This window comes from Parambassis ranga, chromosome 22 (genome assembly GCF_900634625.1).
Source record: "Parambassis ranga chromosome 22, fParRan2.1, whole genome shotgun sequence".
In the NCBI taxonomy this organism is placed as follows: domain Eukaryota; kingdom Metazoa; phylum Chordata; class Actinopteri; family Ambassidae; genus Parambassis; species Parambassis ranga.
In genome coordinates, this window is record NC_041042.1 from 464,413 (window position 1) to 482,046 (window position 17,634).

Here is a 17,634-nt window from a genome sequence, read left to right on the forward strand (position 1 = left end):
ACCACGCCGGAAGTGACCGTTCAACATCAAAATAAAAGTATGGAGTGGAGACCGCGGGAATTCTGACGTCAGAATCAGAGGACACCTGAAAACTTCACGTCGTAACAACACAAACAGGAAACACGTGCTGCCTGTAAACGTGACGTGTCCGGGTGGAACTACGGATTGATTGGCTGATCGGAACTCCTGTTAACAGGCAGGTGGGTGAGGTTGGAGCTCCTCTGCTGGCTGTGTGGGTGGAGAGGTTTTAATGAGCAGCTGCCATGTTTTGTTTTTGTTATGAGGAATATTCGTGGACGTGGATCGAGGGTTATGTTATTCTGAAAAGCCCCACCGGAAGTGATGGTGTCCCTGCCGCATGCGGCCTTGACGCTGTCGGACCGTCGCCCGGCTCAGTTCGATCCTGTCGTGTTGGAGCCGCAGCGTCTCCCCGTTCCTCGCTGCGGCGGAAGAATAAGATGCTGAGCAGCAGCGAGCCGGAACCGCTCAGAATCAGAAGCAGAACCGGAACAGCGGAGCCGTCCGGGGCGGACAGAATGACAGCAGCTGCGGCGGTGGTGGAGGAGCGGGCCACAGAGAAAGGCTGCAGCCGCTGAGAAACGCAGCTAGCCGGCTGCTAACGGCGCGATGGCCGCGGATGGAAGCGGAACGATCCGCAGCCGCATCAAGAACCTGCTGCGCTCCCCGTCCATCAAGCTGAGGCGGAGCGCCGCCGCGCGGCACAAGCGCGACCTCAGCGGCAAGGTACGCGCGCGCACACACTGCAGTGGTGTCCGTCTGCGGGCTGATTGACCTGAGCCGTAGAAGGCTTTAAAGCTGCCACATGTCCTCATACCTGCAGAGACACAGCTGTCCCCTGGAGGACACCTGTTCATTGTAACATGCTGCTGACCACTCTGAGCTGACTGATCCAATCAGCAGCCTCGGTTTCACAAATGGCAGTTCCTCCGGTGTCCACTGGAGGCTGACCCCAGAAGTGAGTCAGTCCCCTCGGACTCTATGTCAAACTGTGTGTGCAGATCATTAACACATCGTCTGCTCACACTAACATTAACCAGGGTTAGGTACACAGTCGGGGCGGACGTCTCCTGCAGGACTTCCTGTTAGTCAGGTCTGTCCGGTCTGTTTGTCCCTGCAGGGTTCTCATCTGTTTGTCTGCACAGCTCCCACAATGCTTTGTGTCCCACATGGATCCTGCCTGTTTGACTGCTGTTGTAAGGACATCCCCTTTAGTTCTGACATAGAGGACATGTCCTAACTCTGTAAACACGTCTTCTTTAAAGTGTGTCCTCATTTTGTAGTGTTGTATTTACTGACTTTGTAACACATAAAACTGAAGGCATGTGCACAAGTGGACAGCCTCCTGTTTGGTGCATGAAAACCAGACTGAATCCTGTCCTGCTGTGGACACAGGACAGGATTCAGGATTCAGTCCTGCTGTGGACACAGGACAGGATTCAGTCCTGCTGTGGACACAGGACAGGATTCAGGATTCAGTCCTGCTGTGGACACAGGACAGGATTCAGGACAGGATTCAGGATTCAGTCCTGCTGTGGACACAGGACAGGATTCAGGATTCAGTCCTGCTGTGGACACAGGACAGGATTCAGGATTCAGTCCTGCTGTGGAGCTGTGATGCGATCACAGCCACATGTTTCCATGTGACTTCATTCAGTTGTTCAGCCCTACAATGTAAGCTTCACTGTAAACAGGTTTTTCATGGTCGAGGACATGTTAGCATGTTAGCATGTTAGCCTTGCAGGAGGTATTTTTCCAGGGACGCTCCTGAGAGGACAGACTGGGTGAGTCAGCAGGTCTGCAGTCAGTCTGTGAACACAAACAGCTCATGATTCATCCGGATGGGTTTAAGTTTGAACGCTGTTCACAGCTCAGAGGGAAAAGCAGTGAAAACATGAAGAGGTGCAGAGGGAGGGAAAGTCATGTGGGCGCACACACACACACACACACACACACACACACACACACACACACACACACAGGGCAGACTGTGTGCTGTTAGCTTAGCAGCAAGCTCAACACTGCCAAGCAGCTCAGTGTGTTTTACAGCTGGACCGGCTGTCCAGATACTTCAGGAGACAATTAAACACCATGGCCTGTGAAGTAAGTGTGTGTGTGAGTGTGTGTGTGTGTGTGCATGCAGTGATGTTGTGTGTAGCAGCTAGAGCTCCTCCAGTGTCTCAGATCAGAAAGAAGCTGAGACAAAAGTGAAGACACAGCCTGTCTGTCCCTCAGTTAGCATCCAGCCCACCAATGGGAATGCAGACCTGGCCACACGGCCGTCTGATTGGTTGGTGTAATGATGTTGGTGACAAATGTCTGAAATGATGGAGGAGACCCCCCCTCACATGACCTCTGACCTTTGCCTTCCAGGTAACCTTGGAGAAGGTTCTGGGTATCACAGCTCCAGGAAACCGAGCGCTGGCCTGCGACCACCGGACTGGACTCGTGGCGTATCCTGCTGGGTGAGGATCAGATGAACACTGTGAGGTTATTAGATCCACATCAGCCTACACACTGAAGCCCCATGAGTGGAGGGGTTGATGCTTGAACATCTAACAAAGCTCTTATGAGAGTTTAAATGAGAGGAAGGAGTTAACCAGTCAAAGCTGCGACGTAAACACAGCCCACTGTTGAAGTGTTGGTGAAGAACAAAGGCTGAAAGGAGTCGATGTGTTGGTGGAGGTGTTTATACTCAGGAGCTGGTTGGACATAGAAACAGATTAAAGTCTGGAATGTCAGCAGCAGACCGTCGCTGCGCCTCTCGGCTGTGGAGGCTAACGAGCTGATCAGATTATCAGATTAAAGGCATCATGTGTTCAAAGTGGCAGCAGCCGCGCTCGGCCTCAGCTCTCTGCTGACTGGACAGGGTTCCAGAGAGTTCGGAGGGCGTCTGTACTCCCTTAGTACTCCTTAAGTTTACAGATGCATTATTCATTCACGCCACATTCACACAGTGGCAGTGGTGAGCTACAGATGTAGCCACAGCTCCCCAGGGGGGCGGAGACGTGGCTGCTAAGGTGTGCGTACGGCCTCTCCGACCACCACCGATTCATTCAGACAGTGAATGCACTGGAGGCGATGTGGGTAAAGTGCCTTGCCCAAGGACACACAACAATGACTAGAACCGCCAACCTTCCGATTATTGGACAACCCTGCTCTACCACTGAGCCGCTGCTGCCAGCTGAGAATGGAAAAGAAGTGGAAGTGTCTGGAAGTGCAGACAGAAAAGTGTGTTCGACCTTAAAGGTCTTGAACTGTTTGAGGATCAATGAAATGACTGTTGGTGAAAGCAGGTGAAGCGCAGTGTGAGGCAGAAACACTCAAATAGTTGAGTTTAGGCAGAATATGAAGCGGTACCACGGCCTCAGGGACTTCCCTGAAAGAGGTCCCGATCATGAGAGGCTCTGAGGTCTCCAGCTGTGTTTTAAAGCTGGGTTCCTCAGAGGGGTCCTGGAGGTTACGGTGGGATCTGTGTGGGTTGGTCTGGGGATGGTTCCTGATGAGTCACAGGCCTGTGGAGTGTTTCTGCAGGTGTCCTGCAGGGGTCGCTGTGGGCTGAGGTCTGTAAGGTGTTCACAGAGGCCTCTGGATCTTTAGAGCTCTCTCTGCGGCTGTCAGAGTTTCAGGAGCTTATCAGAAGGTGTTGGTGCTTCTAGAAAGTTCTCTGTGCAGTCCATGGACAGACGTGTCCTCGGCTGGGCTCCATTAAAGCTCAGGGCACAGATAGATGTACTTTATTGATCCCACATGGGGAAACTGAATGTTATCTGCTGCAGGCGCCTGGACTTCAGTCTCTTTGTCAGCTGTCAGGACACACACACACACACTCAGTGGATATTGTTGATGAATCTGGTGGGATGGCAGAGAATGTGTGAGGGTGCCCCCCCCCCAACTGGAATCCAAACTCTGACCAATCAGCTGCAGGCTGGGAGCAGCTGATTGGTCAGTCTGTGTTCAGATGCAGCATCAGTCTGATGCTAAGAAATGCTGACGTGAAGTGAAGTGGGTCAGTGGATCAACTGGTGGGGGAGGGGCGGGGTAGTCATGTGTGTAGAGACATGGAGAAAATAATATAACACACAAAGTTATGTTGTGTTCATAGACACACACACACACACAGACACACACACTCCGTCCTGTGTCAGAGTGTGTGCAGAATCACTCAGGTATTCAGACAGAGATCAGCTGCAGGAAGCTGCAGGTCAGACAGAGACTCTCTGAGTGTTGGTCATGTGACTGCTGCTCACAGTGACTCCATCATGGCGTCCTGCTGAGGGGGACAGGACTTCATGTTTGGACTGAGTCTGGTGCTTTATTTCTGGAGGAGTTTTGAAGTCAGGTCAGCGTGGGTCCTCACTAATGTAGAAGCTCAGCTGTGTGTGTCGGTGAGGAAGAATATAATTGGCTGCTGATTCAGCAGCTTACAGACGAACAGTCAGCAGCAGAGTCTTTATCTGCACACACACACACACAGACACACACACGTGTGATTTACGGTGTTGTGAGGACCTGCCTTCCTTTTAGGGACAAACTAAATCCTGATCAGTTCAACCATTACACCCGTGTGTGTGTGTGTGTGTGTGTGTGTGTGTGTGTGTGTGTGTGTGTGTGTGTGTGTGTGTGTGTGTGTGTGTGTGTGTGTGTGTTTGTGTGTGTGTCTGTCTGTCTGTGTGTGTCTGTGTGTCTGTCTGTGTGTGTCTGTGTGTGTGTGTGTGTGTGTGTCTGTCTGTCTGTCTGTCTGTGTGTGTCTGTGTGTGTGTGTGTGTGTGTCTGTCTGTGTCTCTCTGTGTGTGTCTGTGTGTGTGTGTGTGCGTGCTGACCTACATGAACATGTCCATCCATCTGTAAAATGTTCAGAGTGGGTCTGCAGCTGATTAAAGAAGAAGTCTGTCGCACTGCAGTCAGGATACGCATAGCCTAGCTTAGCTTAGCCTAGCTTAGCTTAGCTTAGCTTAGCCTAGCTTAGCTTAGCTTAGCATAAACGGCTTTGTGCTTGGCCCAAACCGTCTGCCTCTGGTCTGCGATGATTTATGTGATGGATCAATAACCTGATGATTGTATTGCCTGTATGAGTATGTGTGAGCTTGTGCGGCTCCCTGTGTTTGTCTGTGTGTGTTGTTATGTCTGTGTGTGTGTGTTTGTGTGTGTGTTGGTGTCAGTTTCACTGTGTGCTTTAATGGTTTTGCTGGTCATGTGACTGCAGGCGGAGGCTTTTGTGAGATTCTTTGGCTGCTTCCTGTCTCTGCAGGTGTGTCGTGGTCCTGCTGAACCCTCGTAAGAACAAACAGTACCACATCTTTAACAGCTCCAGGTAAAACCTGCCGATCAGAGCGCCTCCCCGCTGCTCCGCCTTGCTTTGACCTCCTGTTGTCTGTGTTTTCAGGAAGGCCATCACCACGCTGGCGTTCTCTCCAGATGGGAAATATGTGGTCACCGGTGAGGTGAGTGAGTGTTTGTGGCTGTTGGCTGCTGCGGTGGCACCTGGGTAACAGCTGTTTGTCCTCCCTCCTCAGAGCGGCCACATGCCGGCGGTTCGGGTCTGGGAGGTGGCGGAGCGTCTTCAGGTGTCTGAGCTACAGGAGCATAAATATGGAGTCTCCTGCGTGGCGTTTTCCCCAAATGGCAAATACATTGTGAGCGTGGGCTACCAACACGACATGATGGTCAACGTGTGGAACTGGAAGGTAACGGCCGGCTGCACGCGTCGGGTGCCGGCTGCACACGTCGGGCGCCGCCTGCCGGGAAACGTGCTGACGTGTTGTTTCTTCTTCAGAAAAACGTCGTTGTTGCTGCCAACAAGGTGTCAAGCAAAGTGACGGCCGTCTCCTTCTCCGACGACAGCTCCTACTTCGTCACTGCTGGCAACCGACACGTCAAGTTCTGGTACCTGGACCACGCCAAGACCTCCAAGGTTTACACAGCAGCCCATCCGTTGCTCGCATGCTGGTCAGCTGTTGATGAGAACATGCACTGATTGGTCGTCTTTGTCTCCAGGTAAACGCCACCGTGCCCCTGCTGGGGCGTTCAGGGCTGCTGGGAGAGCTCAGGAACAATTTCTTCAGCGATGTGGCGTGTGGGCGGGGCCAGCAGGCCTCCTCCACCTTCTGCATCACATCCTCTGGCCTGCTGTGTGAGTTCAATGACCGCCGGCTCCTGGACAAGTGGGTGGAGCTGCGGGTGAGTAACAGTTCCATCTGCTGTGACACTCCGACCTTCACCTGGAACAACCTGGAACAAAGCTAGCTTTGGCTAGGTCAGCGTAACGTGACGCTAGTGTTCAAAGCTAACCGCGTCATCATGCTAACACACAGCACACAGACTGTTCTTTACAACCTGCTGCCTTCAGCCTCTAATGTGAACTTCCTCTGCTTCCTCCTCTGCTTCCTGAGCAGAGAGTCGACTCTGCCTCTGTAAGTCCTCGTCTCACCTGGACGCACCTGTCGGGTGTAAACACGCTAACATTTCATCCCTCATCCGATGACAGTCCTCCCGCGCTCAGCGCTGCCACTGTTCAGACACGCCCACTTCCTTCCACTCACCCTCATTGGTTTGTTTCACATGCTGCTCTCATTCATAGTCAGTTCTCCACCTGATTGGATGAATCATCCCACACACACATCTCCAGCCTCACAGATGACCCTGAACGCACCATCGCTCACCTCCACTGTAACAGTATCTCACAGGTTCAATGACTGCAGCGTCAGAGCATGCTGTTAGCATGTAGCTGCTGCCTGTGCTAACATGTTAGCCTAGCCTGGGTGGTTCTTGTGAATGAAGGTGAAAGGTTCTACTTCCTGATGTCTGTCTCTCTGTCCACCTGTGTGTCCTCAGACGTCTCAGGCCACCTGTCTGTCGGTCACAGACGACTTCATCTTCTGTGGTTGTTCTGATGGAACGGTTCGAGCCTTCAGTCCTGTAAACCTGCACTTCCTGTGCACTCTGCCCCGCCCACACTGTCTGGGTGTTGATATTGCCAGCATGGTGGACGCTAGGTAACCCACCTGTCCAGTAGTCCAAAACGTCAGCCTGCATCCTCCCTCACATGGAGACTGTTCTGTTTGTTGATTTTTCACATCAAACTCTCCTCTTCCCCTTTCTTAGTCAGCTGTTCTCCTGCAGGGCGGAGTCTCGTTACCCGGACACTGTGGCGGTGACCTATGATCCCACCAACCGCTGGCTGTCATGTGTCTACAATGACCACAGTGTTTATGTGTGGGACGTCCGCGATCTCCGTGACCCCCGCAGGGCAGGAAAACTTTACTCCGCCCTCTACCACTCGTCCTGTGTGTGGAGCCTGGAGGTGAGTGTGTTAACACACACACACACACACACACACTTGAAATCACTCCTCCTTTTTGTGCTGCAGGTTTACCCAGAGGGAGAAGGCGGTGTGCGTCCACCCCCAGGTTCTTTCCTGTCCTGCTCGTCAGACAACACCATCCGACTGTGGAACATCGAGGGACACGGTGCCCTCCACAGGAACATTCTGAGCCACGTAGGACACACACCCACACACAGCTACCTGTGTTTATGTGACTCAGGGCTCAACAGCGCCTCCTATAAAAATACCTTCATTTTTAATGTCTGACCTTTGATCGCTCAGGACCTACAGAAGGTCATTTATGTGGACGACAACATAACCAGCCTCCTGGACGCTGACAGCGTCGCTGTCGGCAACACAGAGAAGGCAGGCTCATCAGGGTCAGAGGGTCAGCAGGCAGACCAGAGCCGGGCTGGCATTAGGACCCTGCGAGTCAGTCCTAACGGACAGCACCTGGCCTCTGGTGACCGGCTGGGAGTCCTGAGGTGAGGTGAAGGGGCCCAGCTGGGTGTGATAAGGAATGGATCAGTCAGACTGACGCTGTGTGTGTGTCTGTGTGTGTCTGTGTGTGTGTGTGTGTGTGTCTGTCTGTGTGTGTGTGTCTGTGTGTGTGTCTGTGTGTCTGTGTGTGTGTGTGTCTGGGTGTGTGTGTCTGTGTGTCTGTGTGTGTCTGTGTGTGTGTGTCTGTGTGTGTGTGTCTGTGTCTGTGTGTGTCTGTGTGTGTGTGTGTGTCTGTGTGTCTGTGTGTGTCTGTGTGTGTGTGTCTGTGTGTGTCTGTGTGTGTGTGTGTGTCTGTGTGTGTGTGTCTGTGTGTGTGTGTGTGTGTGTCTGTGTGTGTGTGTCTGTGTGTGTCTGTGTGTGTGTGTGTCTGTGTCTGTGTGTGTGTGTGTGTGTGTGTGTGTGTGTGTGTGTGTGTGTGTGTGTGTGTGTGTGTGTGTGTCTGTGTGTGTGTGTCTGTGTGTGTCTGTGTCTGTGTGTGTGTGTTTTTAGGATCCATGATCTGAGCAGCATGGAGGAGATCCTCAACGTTCAGGCTCATGACTCTGAGATTCTCTGCCTTGAGTTTTCCAAACCAGATACAGGTAAGAAACACACCATGTGTACACAACGTAAACAAACACACACTGCTGATCAAACTCGTAGGACCAAAGAAAAATGACCAGAGAAAATATTCCTGTTCCAATGTTTACTTCTGCGTCTGAGGGTGAAGCGATGGGTTTGGCACATGTGGCTCAGCCAATAGGAGATCAGACACCGTCTTCCACCAGTATTCACCGCAGAAAGGTCCTGGCAGGGCAGGAAGGTCCTTACAGGGCAGGGCAGGAAGGTCCTTACAGGGCAGGGCAGGGCAGGGCAGGAAGGTCCTGGCAGGGCAGGGCAGAAAAGTCCTGGCAGGGCAGAAAGGTCCTGGCAGGGCAGGGCAGGGCAGAAAAGTCCTGGCAGGGCAGAAAGGTCCTCGGGTCCTGGCAGAGCTCACACATGGATCAGGCAGTAAATGTCTCACTCTCTCAGATTAACTGTAGAAACAGAACATTTGTGTCGAGCAGGAAACAAGAACACAAAGGGAGGAATGCACAAACACACGCAGACTTTGTGTCATGGATACCGTCTCTTCCCCTCTCAGGTCTCCAGTTATTAGCCACGGCCAGCCGGGACCGGTTGATCCACGTCCTGGATGCGGGCAGAGACTATAGTCTGGTTCAGACTCTGGATGAACACTCGTCCTCCATTACTGCTGTCAGATTTGCTGGTCAGTGACTCCGACCACCTTTAACCCTCTGAACTGTGACCACTGTCAGGGTTTAACCTCTGACCTTCTTCTGTCCATCAGCCAATGAGGGGAAGGTCAGGATGATCAGCTGTGGAGCTGACAAGAGCGTATACTTCCGCACTGCCCAGCAGGTGAGTTTCATCAAATGGATTTGGTCGTGTTCGGAGAGGTCTGGCAGAAACAGACGTGGGATTAAAGGATTTATGCTGATGACATCACATCCTTTTCCTCAGGTGGGGGAGGGGTTGGAGTTCACTCGTACACATCATGTCGTCAGGAAGACTACTCTGTATGACATGGACGTCGAACCCACCAGGAAGTACGCAGCAGTGGGCTGTCAGGACCGCAGCATCAGGTAACATACACACACAGACACACACACTGGATGGACCAGTAATCACTGTGCTCCCGTCTGATTGGCTGTTTGCCCCTCAGGATCTTTAACATCAGCAACGGTAAACAGAAGAAGATGTACAAAGGCTCTCAGGGCGAGGATGGAACGCTCATCAAGGTTCGTCTGTTTGCTATAGTGATGTTTCCATCAGGACAGGTGTTAACTGGCCCCTCCTCCTCCTCCTGGCCCCTCCCCTGGCTCCTTCTCCTCCACCTGGCCCCTCCCCTGGCTCCTCCTCCTATTTCTGGCTCCTCCTCCAGGTGCAGATCGACCCGTCAGGGCTCTATATCGCCACCTCCTGCTCTGACAAGAACATCAGCATCTTTGACCTTTACTCTGGAGAGTGTGTGGCCACCATGTTCGGACACTCCGGTCAGTCTGCTGCCGACTGTGTTGTTGGTTTGCGTTTATTGTTATTGTTGTGTATTGACTCCTGTTTGTGTTGCAGAGATTGTGACGGGGGTGAAGTTCAGCAGTGACTGCAGACACCTGATCACTGCGTCAGGTGACAGGTACGCCTCACTGCAGGTCAGAGCGCCATGTTCTTCATCATTGTCCACACTGAACACTGTGTGTGTGTCTGTGTGTGCACAGCTGCATCTTTGTGTGGCGTCTCAGTCCAGAGTTGACCATCAGGATGAGGCAGCGACTTGTTGAACTCCAGCCCTCCAGCAGCACTCCACACTCCCAGAATGCACCTCAGCAGAGAGCTGTGAAGTTCAGGTGAGTGTCAGCAACAATCTGAGAATCCACAATAATGACAACAAACACAATGATGTGTCTGTGTGTGTCTCTGTGTGTCTGTGTGTCTCTGTGTGTGTGTGTGTGTCTGTGTGTGTGTGTCTGTGTGTCTGTGTGTGTGTGTGTCTGTGTGTCTGTGTCTCTGTGTGTGTGTGTCTGTGTGTGTCTGTGTGTGTCTCTGTGTGCCTGGGTGTGTCTGTGTCTGTGTGTGTCTGTGTGTGTCTGTGTCTGTCTGTGTGTGTCTGTGTGTGTGTGTGTGTGTGTCTGTGTGTGTCTGTGTGTGTGTCTGTGTGTGTGTGTGTGTGTGTGTGTGTGTCTGTGTGTCTGTGTGTGTGTGTGTCTGTGTGTCTCTCTGTGTGTGTGTCTCTGTGTGTCTGTGTGTGTCTGTGTGTGTGTGTCTGTGTGTGTCCGTGTGTGTGTGTGTGTGTCTGTCCGTGTGTGTGTGTCTGTGTGTGTATGTCTGTGTCTGTGTGTGTCTCTGTGTGTGTGTGTGTCTCTGTGTGTCTGCGTGTGTGTGTGTGTGTCTGTGTGTGTCTGTGTCTGTGTGTGTCTGTGTGTGTCTGTGTCTGTGTGTGTCTGTGTCTGTGTGTGTCCGTGTGTGTGTGTGTGTGTGTCTGTGTGTGTATGTCTGTGTCTGTGTGTGTCTCTGTGTGTGTGTGTCTGTGCGTGCGTGCGGTCAGGGAGGCGGTGTCTCCTCGTGTTGTCACCATGTCATCTGACAGTGACAAAGAGGAAGAGGAGGAAGAGGAGCTTGGTTGTCCTTATGTCCCCACAGCAGGAAGTCTGGAGGAGGAGACAGGTCTGTTGCCATGGTTACATGTTAGCTCCTCTGTTGATGATACTTTGCTGCTGTATTGATCATTGATCAGCTCAGCTGCTGACTGTGATCAGGAGCAGCTGATTCATCATTCATGGCGTCTTTCTGCTCGTCTCCCTCAGAGGCGCCTGATGATGTGCACAGCAAAGATGGCAGGAAGGTCAGAAACAAACCGTTACTGCGTCGTCTACTTGAAAACATCAGGCAGGTTAATCACAGGCTTTTCTTTATGACTTCTCAGGAGGCGTCGGAGAGTCGACTCCCTCGCCGCAGGTGGTCCAGGAGGACGGGCGGCGCTGACGGCGTCCTGATGGTAAAGTCCATGTTGGATCTGAGACTCCTGGACTCATACTGCCCGGGCAGACAGGAGGAGCATCAGGCGGAGCAGGAGGAGGTCAGCATGCTGACGGACACAGAGCACGCTTTAAACAGCAGGTGGATGTAGTATTCATCACTGTATCCTCCTACAGGTGGAGACACACCCACTTCATGTTAGCCCGACCAGGGGAGGGCAGGCTGTGGAGGCGGGGCTTCACAGGACCAATCGGGAGCTGGGGAGTACTATGAGCCTGCAGGTGACCACAGCCTGGGTAAGAACACACTCAGTCAGCTTTATGTAGCACAGAGAGGGAGTTACACAGACACACACACACACGTTTCTGTCCTTTCAGGGGGATGATGAGGCGAGGACCAATCAGAGACCAGACTTTATCCTGCTTTCCAATCAAAGCTCAGGCAGGGAGGATCAGGTGCTGTATCCGGACCAATGGGAGGACAGAGTGAGTCTGGCAGAAAGGTAAGACTGCTTCCTGTCCTAACATGACCCCCCCCATCTGAACCTGATTCTGATGTGTGCCCCGCCCCCTCAGTGAGTTCCAGGTAACAGAGGTGCATCCTGCTGCTGTGGGAGGACGACAAGACAAACCCAGTCCAGACAGCGGCTGCTCCCTGGGATTCAGCTCCAGACTGTCCAGTCCAGACAGACCCACCAGAGACGGTGAGACAGGGGACCTGAAGGCTGACCCTGATCTGTCTGTACCTAGTCTCACTTTGTATTCTGTGTCCCACAGAACCCACTGAGCCTCACAGTGTGGACGGCAACTCCTCTGAGCTGGAGGAGGAAGAGGAGGAGGAGGAGGAGGAAGCAGGCCAAGGAAGTGCAGAGGTCAGAGCGTCTCAACCCGTCCCTCAGACTCCAGACCAGGAGGCTTTCCTTAAGGAGCACTTTGTGACACTGGCTGACCGCTCTGCCTCAGGTACACGGCAGGTCTCACACTGGAACATGACCGGCAACACAATGAGCGTCACAACGAGCAACACAATGAGTAACACAACAGCCGACACAATGAGTAACACAACAGCCGACACAATGAGTAACACAACAGCCGACACAATGAGTAACACAACAGCCGACACAATGAGTAACACAACAGCCGACACAATGAGTAACACAACAGCCGACACAATGAGTAACACAACAGCCAACACATTAACTCTGCATTTGCCCCTCTGTGTTGTGGTGAGGATTGAAGCTTGTTCCTTACTGCAGGAGAACAGAGAAGCTCTCACAGCTTGTTCTCCACACATGGTCCAGGCAGAACTTTTTTATCGGTCAAACTGTCAGAGCTGTTCGGTCTGTTGTTCTTGTCGCCTCGGGGACACGAATAGATGTCTCTGTCCTCGTGGAGTTTGGAAGCTGTAATCTGCACCTAACTGAAGTGTGAACTTTGTGTTGGCAGGAAGTCCAAGCAGAGCATCTCACAGCTCCACCGAGAGTCTCAGCATCTCCTCCAGGTTTCTGTCCCAGACCTCAGTTGGAAGGTGAGACACCAGTTCACTGATCAATCCCTATCAATAACCCCATGATCAATAACCCCATAATCAATAACTCCATGACCAATAAAGTTATGACCAATAACCCCATGATCAATAACCCCATGATCAATAACCCCATGACCAATAACCCCATGATCAATAACCCCATGACCAATAACTCCATGACCAATAACCCCATAATCAATAACTCCATGACCAATAACCCCATGACCAATAACCCCATAATCAATAACTCCATGACCAATAACTCCATGACCAATAACCCCATGACCAATAACTCCATGATCAATAACCCCATGATCAATAACCCCATAATCAATAACTCCATGACCAATAACTCCATGATCAATAACCCCATAATCAATAACCCCATGACCAATAACTCCATGATCAATAACCCCATGATCAATAACCCCATGATCAGTAACCCCATGATCAATAACGTTATGATGAATGGAACCAGCTGCTCAGCACCTGTGTTTAAACGTTGCTGTCCTCCTCAGCCGGACTGTGTGTCCTCTTCTATCTCGGACCCCCATCGAGGGAAAGGCTCGTCCTTTAGTCTCTGAGGTCCGACCTCTGATGGATGAGAGCCAGACCAGAGACCAAGACAGGAGGGTGTCATGGAACCAGGACCAACCCCAGAAACAGACCCAGGACCAGCTCTCCTTACTTCAGGACCAAGTGCAGCCTCACAATGGGACCAATCAGGGCAAGCCATCTCAGGACCTTATCCAGCCCCAAGAGGACCCCTCCTCGGCCCAACAGGCCCACCGACCCTCCCCACTGCGGAAGAAGGTCCAAACCTCAGTGGAGTCCCGAAGGACCCTAGGCCCAACGGCCCGGGCTGCTGCCTCCCACCTAGGCTCCTCCTCTGGACTTCGGAAGGCTCAGTCTGTGCACAGCCTGCTGTCGGACCCAGGTAACACTCCAGCCTGACTGTAGACCCGCCTGCAGCTGAACCTCTAAACACTTCCTGTTTGTCTTTCCAGCAGGGGACCCCTCTTGTCCTGGCAGAGAGGTCCCTCCTCAGCTGCTCCCCCCCCCTGAGCGTCCCACCACCCTCCCTTCCTCTCCCAGGCGGCCCCCAACCACAGGACCCGCCCTTCAGAAACCCAGCCCCGCCTCCCCTAGATCCCCCCAGCAGGAAACAGCTGCTGCCACGCCAAGGAAGTCTTCCTCCTCCTCTCTGACCCCATCAGCTCTGCGCTCCTACATGAGCCCCACTGCCAGCTCCATGGCCAAGATCTCCCGCTCCGTGTCCATGTGTGATGGCCTCAACGACCCCAGTGAGGACCCTGCAGTGACATCACTGTCCTCAGCGGGAAACCCCGCCTCTCAGGTCAAAGAAACTCCGCCTCCTATCGTCGCTGTGGTGCCTTCTAACGCGGCTCTGGCCACGCCGCCCCACGCTGCTGTGGTGCCCGTTGTCGTCTCCTCCTCGTCTTCGTATCTGGGTAACCATGGCAACCAGGCGGCCCTCCCTCCTCGCAACCTCCAGGCCCGAGTCCACAGCGGTGGCAGCAGATCACTCCCTGACAAGCCCTCCCTCGCCTCCTTCTCTCCTTCCTCCAAGCCTGCTTCCTCCTCGTCAGTGCGGCCTCCTCCGGTCTCTGTCCCCCCCCTGAGTTCCGCTCAACAGGAGGAGGAATCTCAGAGTCCTGCAGATGGCAGTGCAGAGCAGACAGACGACGCAGGTTTGGACTCATCCTCTTCCTCCTCTTCTTCATCCCTTCATCCTGTCATCTGTCTGGCTCTGTTCCTCCTCCCCCTCCTTCCCTCTCCACAACGGGTGAGATGTTTCACTCCTCTGTTTTTTTGTGTCTTTTCTTTCTCCATGTCTCTCTCACACACACACACACACACACACAGACACACACAGACACACACACACAGAGACACACACACACAGACACACACACACACACACAGATACACACACACACACAGATACACACACAGATACACACACACAGACACACACACAGACACACACACACACACACACACACACAGAGACACACACACACACAGGCTGTGTCTAAAATCAGCCCTACTTCCTACATGTCCCTTTGAATGTGTAGTGAGAATGTTTAGACCCTCTGTAGTGCCCTCAGTGTGTCCCACAATGCATCAGGAACAGTCGTCATGTACCATCATGTGCTGTGTGGAAGGTAAGCAGCAGCCCGGTGAGGAGATGAGGAGCATGGTGATGTTCTACAGACAGAACCACCAGCAGTTAGGTTTGTTCATCAGTTGTTGTCACCTGAGAAAACCTGTATTTGATGATATGATGTCACTGGTTTAGCTGGCAGAGAGCAGCGCGTTTTATTTATGCGACACAACATGTAGGAGGGAGATGGTTTCCACCGAGCCCTGCGTGGACCACCTCATACAGGGAGCAGGAAGTGAGCCTGTGATTTTGGACCCGGTCTTACCTGCTGCTTCTCTCTCTCCAGACCAGCCAATCAGTGTGGAGACCTGCAGGGCTCTGACCAATGAGCTGCAGAGTTGCTTTAAAAGAGCCACACACCTGTACAGGAAGGTGAGTCTGTGCCGCCCAGTGTCTGTTGTCGGTTCTGCTGCTCTGCATGACATCACGATGTTCCTGGATCTCATGTGCTCCTCCTCCTCCAGGTGAGCGGCTCCTCCACTGATGACTCCGCCTCCGACCAGCGTCAGATGTCTCTCCTCCTATCAGAGGCCTTCCAGGCCATGAGGGCAGAGCTGGACACCCTGCCACTCTGCATGCCAAGCATGCTGGGAGGAGCGGGGGAGGTGAAGACGGCGGCTCTGCTGGAGGAGTACTCTCTGCTGCTCCTGCAGGCTGTCAACAGGAGGCTCAACCACACTGCATGACGCTGCTCCTCTTCATGTCTGCTCCTCCTCCTCCTGCAGGCTGTCCATTGAAGGGATCATTTCATTCTCCTCTTCGTCATCTTCCTCTCCTCTTGTTTTGTTTGCACCTCCTCCTCCTCACTGATGAAGGATCTGAAGCCATTTTGAGTTTGTTTTTATGCAACAATCTTCCTCGTGTGAATCGAAGTGTTGACTCATTTTTTGAGGTCATTTTTTTAAAGACTTTTTCCCCTCGTCACTTTGTGACCTTCCCGTCCCCAGAAGGAGCAGATGGCAGCTCTGAGGGATCAATCATGTTATTGATTACTGCTGTAGAGAGCAATAGGAGGCTTCCTGAAGACACTCTGATGTACATGTTCTTTGAGCTAACACAGTTTGTATTTATTATCTTTTGATGACCGTCACACTTTTGGCTTCAAACAGAGTTTTTCTCACATTTAATAAAAGTTTCAGACTTCAGCTTACACGTGTTCCTTGTTACAGCAGCTCAGGTACAAACATTTACAGCTAAATGACAGGTTATGATGATAGTTCTGTGAAAGGCTTGTGTGATGAGCTCAGACTGAGCTGATTCTGGTTGAAGGTTGTTGTGATTTACATCCTCACAGGAAGCGTCAGTCCAGCCTCTGTGCTCCGCCCCGAGGAGGTCTCACTCATATCCTGATCCTGACTCTGAATGCTCCCGTCAGAGCTGGAACAGCAGGAAGCCGGAGAAGATGCTAAAGTTTCGGGAGTCGTCATAGAGCCGGTAGCTAGCCGGCAGACTAAGGCGGACCCGGTCGCCCTCCTCCAGCTGCAGAGCCACGGCGTTGGACATGGAGGTGTAGCCGCCATGGTCATTCAGGTCCAGGTTAAAGATGATTGGTTGGTTGTTCTTGTACAGGTACAGGCCCATGTAACCTTTCAGGTAGTCTGCAGCTGTAAAGCTGAAGAAGTAAACACCTCTGACCGGAGCTGCGAACACACCTGAGGAAGAACACAGAGCCTTAAAGGGACAGTCCAGCAAAAACTTCTGATCCATCCAACAACTGATGCTCAACAGGAACAAGGTGAGTGGAAGGAGGTCACATCTGAACCCTGCTCTGTCACATGACCAGTCAGTGTCTTCTCATTGGTCAGCTCCATCCTGTCTGCAGGCAGAGAGCAGTCAGTGTGTGTGTGTGCAGAGTCACTCAGGTATTCAGACAGAGATCAGCTGCAGGTCAGACAGAGACTCTCTGAGTGTTGGTCATGTGACTGCTGCTCACAGTGACTCCATCATGGCGCCCTGCTGGCTTTGTTTCTGGAGGATTTTAACTCTGATTTATTCAAGCGCCATCAGAAAGTGGTGAATAATGAACGTTGGTACTAAAAGAACAGGTTTGTGGTTTGAGGAAGAGCAGGAGGAGTGACTGGGTACCTGCAGTCTGGTTGTAGGCACGGCCGATGTTGGTGATGGTTTTGGAGAAGATCAGTGTTGTTTCTTGATCAAATGGTCCGACTGATCCAGAGTCGGTCAGACCAGCTGAGAATGCCACCTTCAGGTCATCTGGAAGAAACCGGTTTGTAATTCTAAGAAAGAATGAGACCTGAGTGTGTGCCGAGCATGTACCTCCGCTGTCGGTCTTGAGCTCTTCCACTGCAGCTGTCAGTCTGCCCTGCAGGCTGTCAGTCAGGTTGAGCTGTCTCTGCAGGTCCTCCAGCTGCTTCTGGCTGACTCTCAGTCTGCTCAGCAGCTCTGCACAGAGAACAGTATGTATTCCACTCACGAAGACATACAGCTAACATGTTTCCATGGAGACCTTAAAGGTAAACATCAGTCCACCTGCAGTGGAGTCTTGTCCATCTGCCAGTCTGGATTCCATCGAGGACAGCTGATTAGACTGAACTGAAAA

The 17,634-nt window shown here is 52.4% G+C and overlaps 1 protein-coding gene across 3 annotated transcripts; it reads left to right on the forward strand.

Annotated features, from left to right (window-relative positions):
* The first annotated feature begins 210 nt into the window (after positions 1 to 210).
* Positions 211 to 16,157, forward strand: LOC114427875 (mitogen-activated protein kinase-binding protein 1-like). 3 transcript variants are annotated; one of them, XM_028396093.1, is made up of 31 exons: positions 211 to 744; positions 2,392 to 2,483; positions 5,270 to 5,332; positions 5,405 to 5,462; positions 5,535 to 5,705; positions 5,795 to 5,932; positions 6,016 to 6,198; positions 6,853 to 7,013; positions 7,123 to 7,321; positions 7,388 to 7,516; positions 7,625 to 7,827; positions 8,333 to 8,424; positions 8,967 to 9,092; positions 9,174 to 9,244; positions 9,347 to 9,468; positions 9,549 to 9,624; positions 9,768 to 9,879; positions 9,956 to 10,019; positions 10,102 to 10,230; positions 10,929 to 11,047; positions 11,188 to 11,225; positions 11,307 to 11,459; positions 11,536 to 11,655; positions 11,737 to 11,861; positions 11,935 to 12,062; positions 12,136 to 12,321; positions 12,805 to 12,886; positions 13,405 to 13,823; positions 13,894 to 14,598; positions 15,361 to 15,446; positions 15,539 to 16,157. In XM_028396093.1, exons 1-31 carry the CDS (start codon positions 628 to 630, stop codon positions 15,758 to 15,760), a joined length of 4,689 nt encoding a protein of 1,562 aa, XP_028251894.1. In that variant the 5' UTR covers positions 211 to 627; the 3' UTR covers positions 15,761 to 16,157. The 3 variants fall into 3 exon arrangements, with proteins under 3 accessions (XP_028251894.1, XP_028251895.1, XP_028251896.1); XM_028396094.1 differs by having other exon boundaries at positions 13,897 to 14,598; XM_028396095.1 differs by lacking the exon at positions 211 to 744 and adding an exon at positions 2,046 to 2,121.
* Positions 16,158 to 17,634: the final 1,477 nt, after the last annotated feature.

Excerpts from the sequence above, each read along its gene's own strand:
- LOC114427875 (XM_028396093.1), top strand. The coding sequence starts at position 628 with ATGGCCGCGGATGGAAGCGGAACGATCCGCAGCCGCATCAAGAACCTG. Across the intron at positions 7,828-8,332 it reads GACCGGCTGGGAGTCCTGAG|GATCCATGATCTGAGCAGCA; the intron begins GTGAGGTGAAGG and ends GTGTGTTTTTAG. Across the intron at positions 11,656-11,736 it reads TGCAGGTGACCACAGCCTGG|GGGGATGATGAGGCGAGGAC; the intron begins GTAAGAACACAC and ends CTGTCCTTTCAG.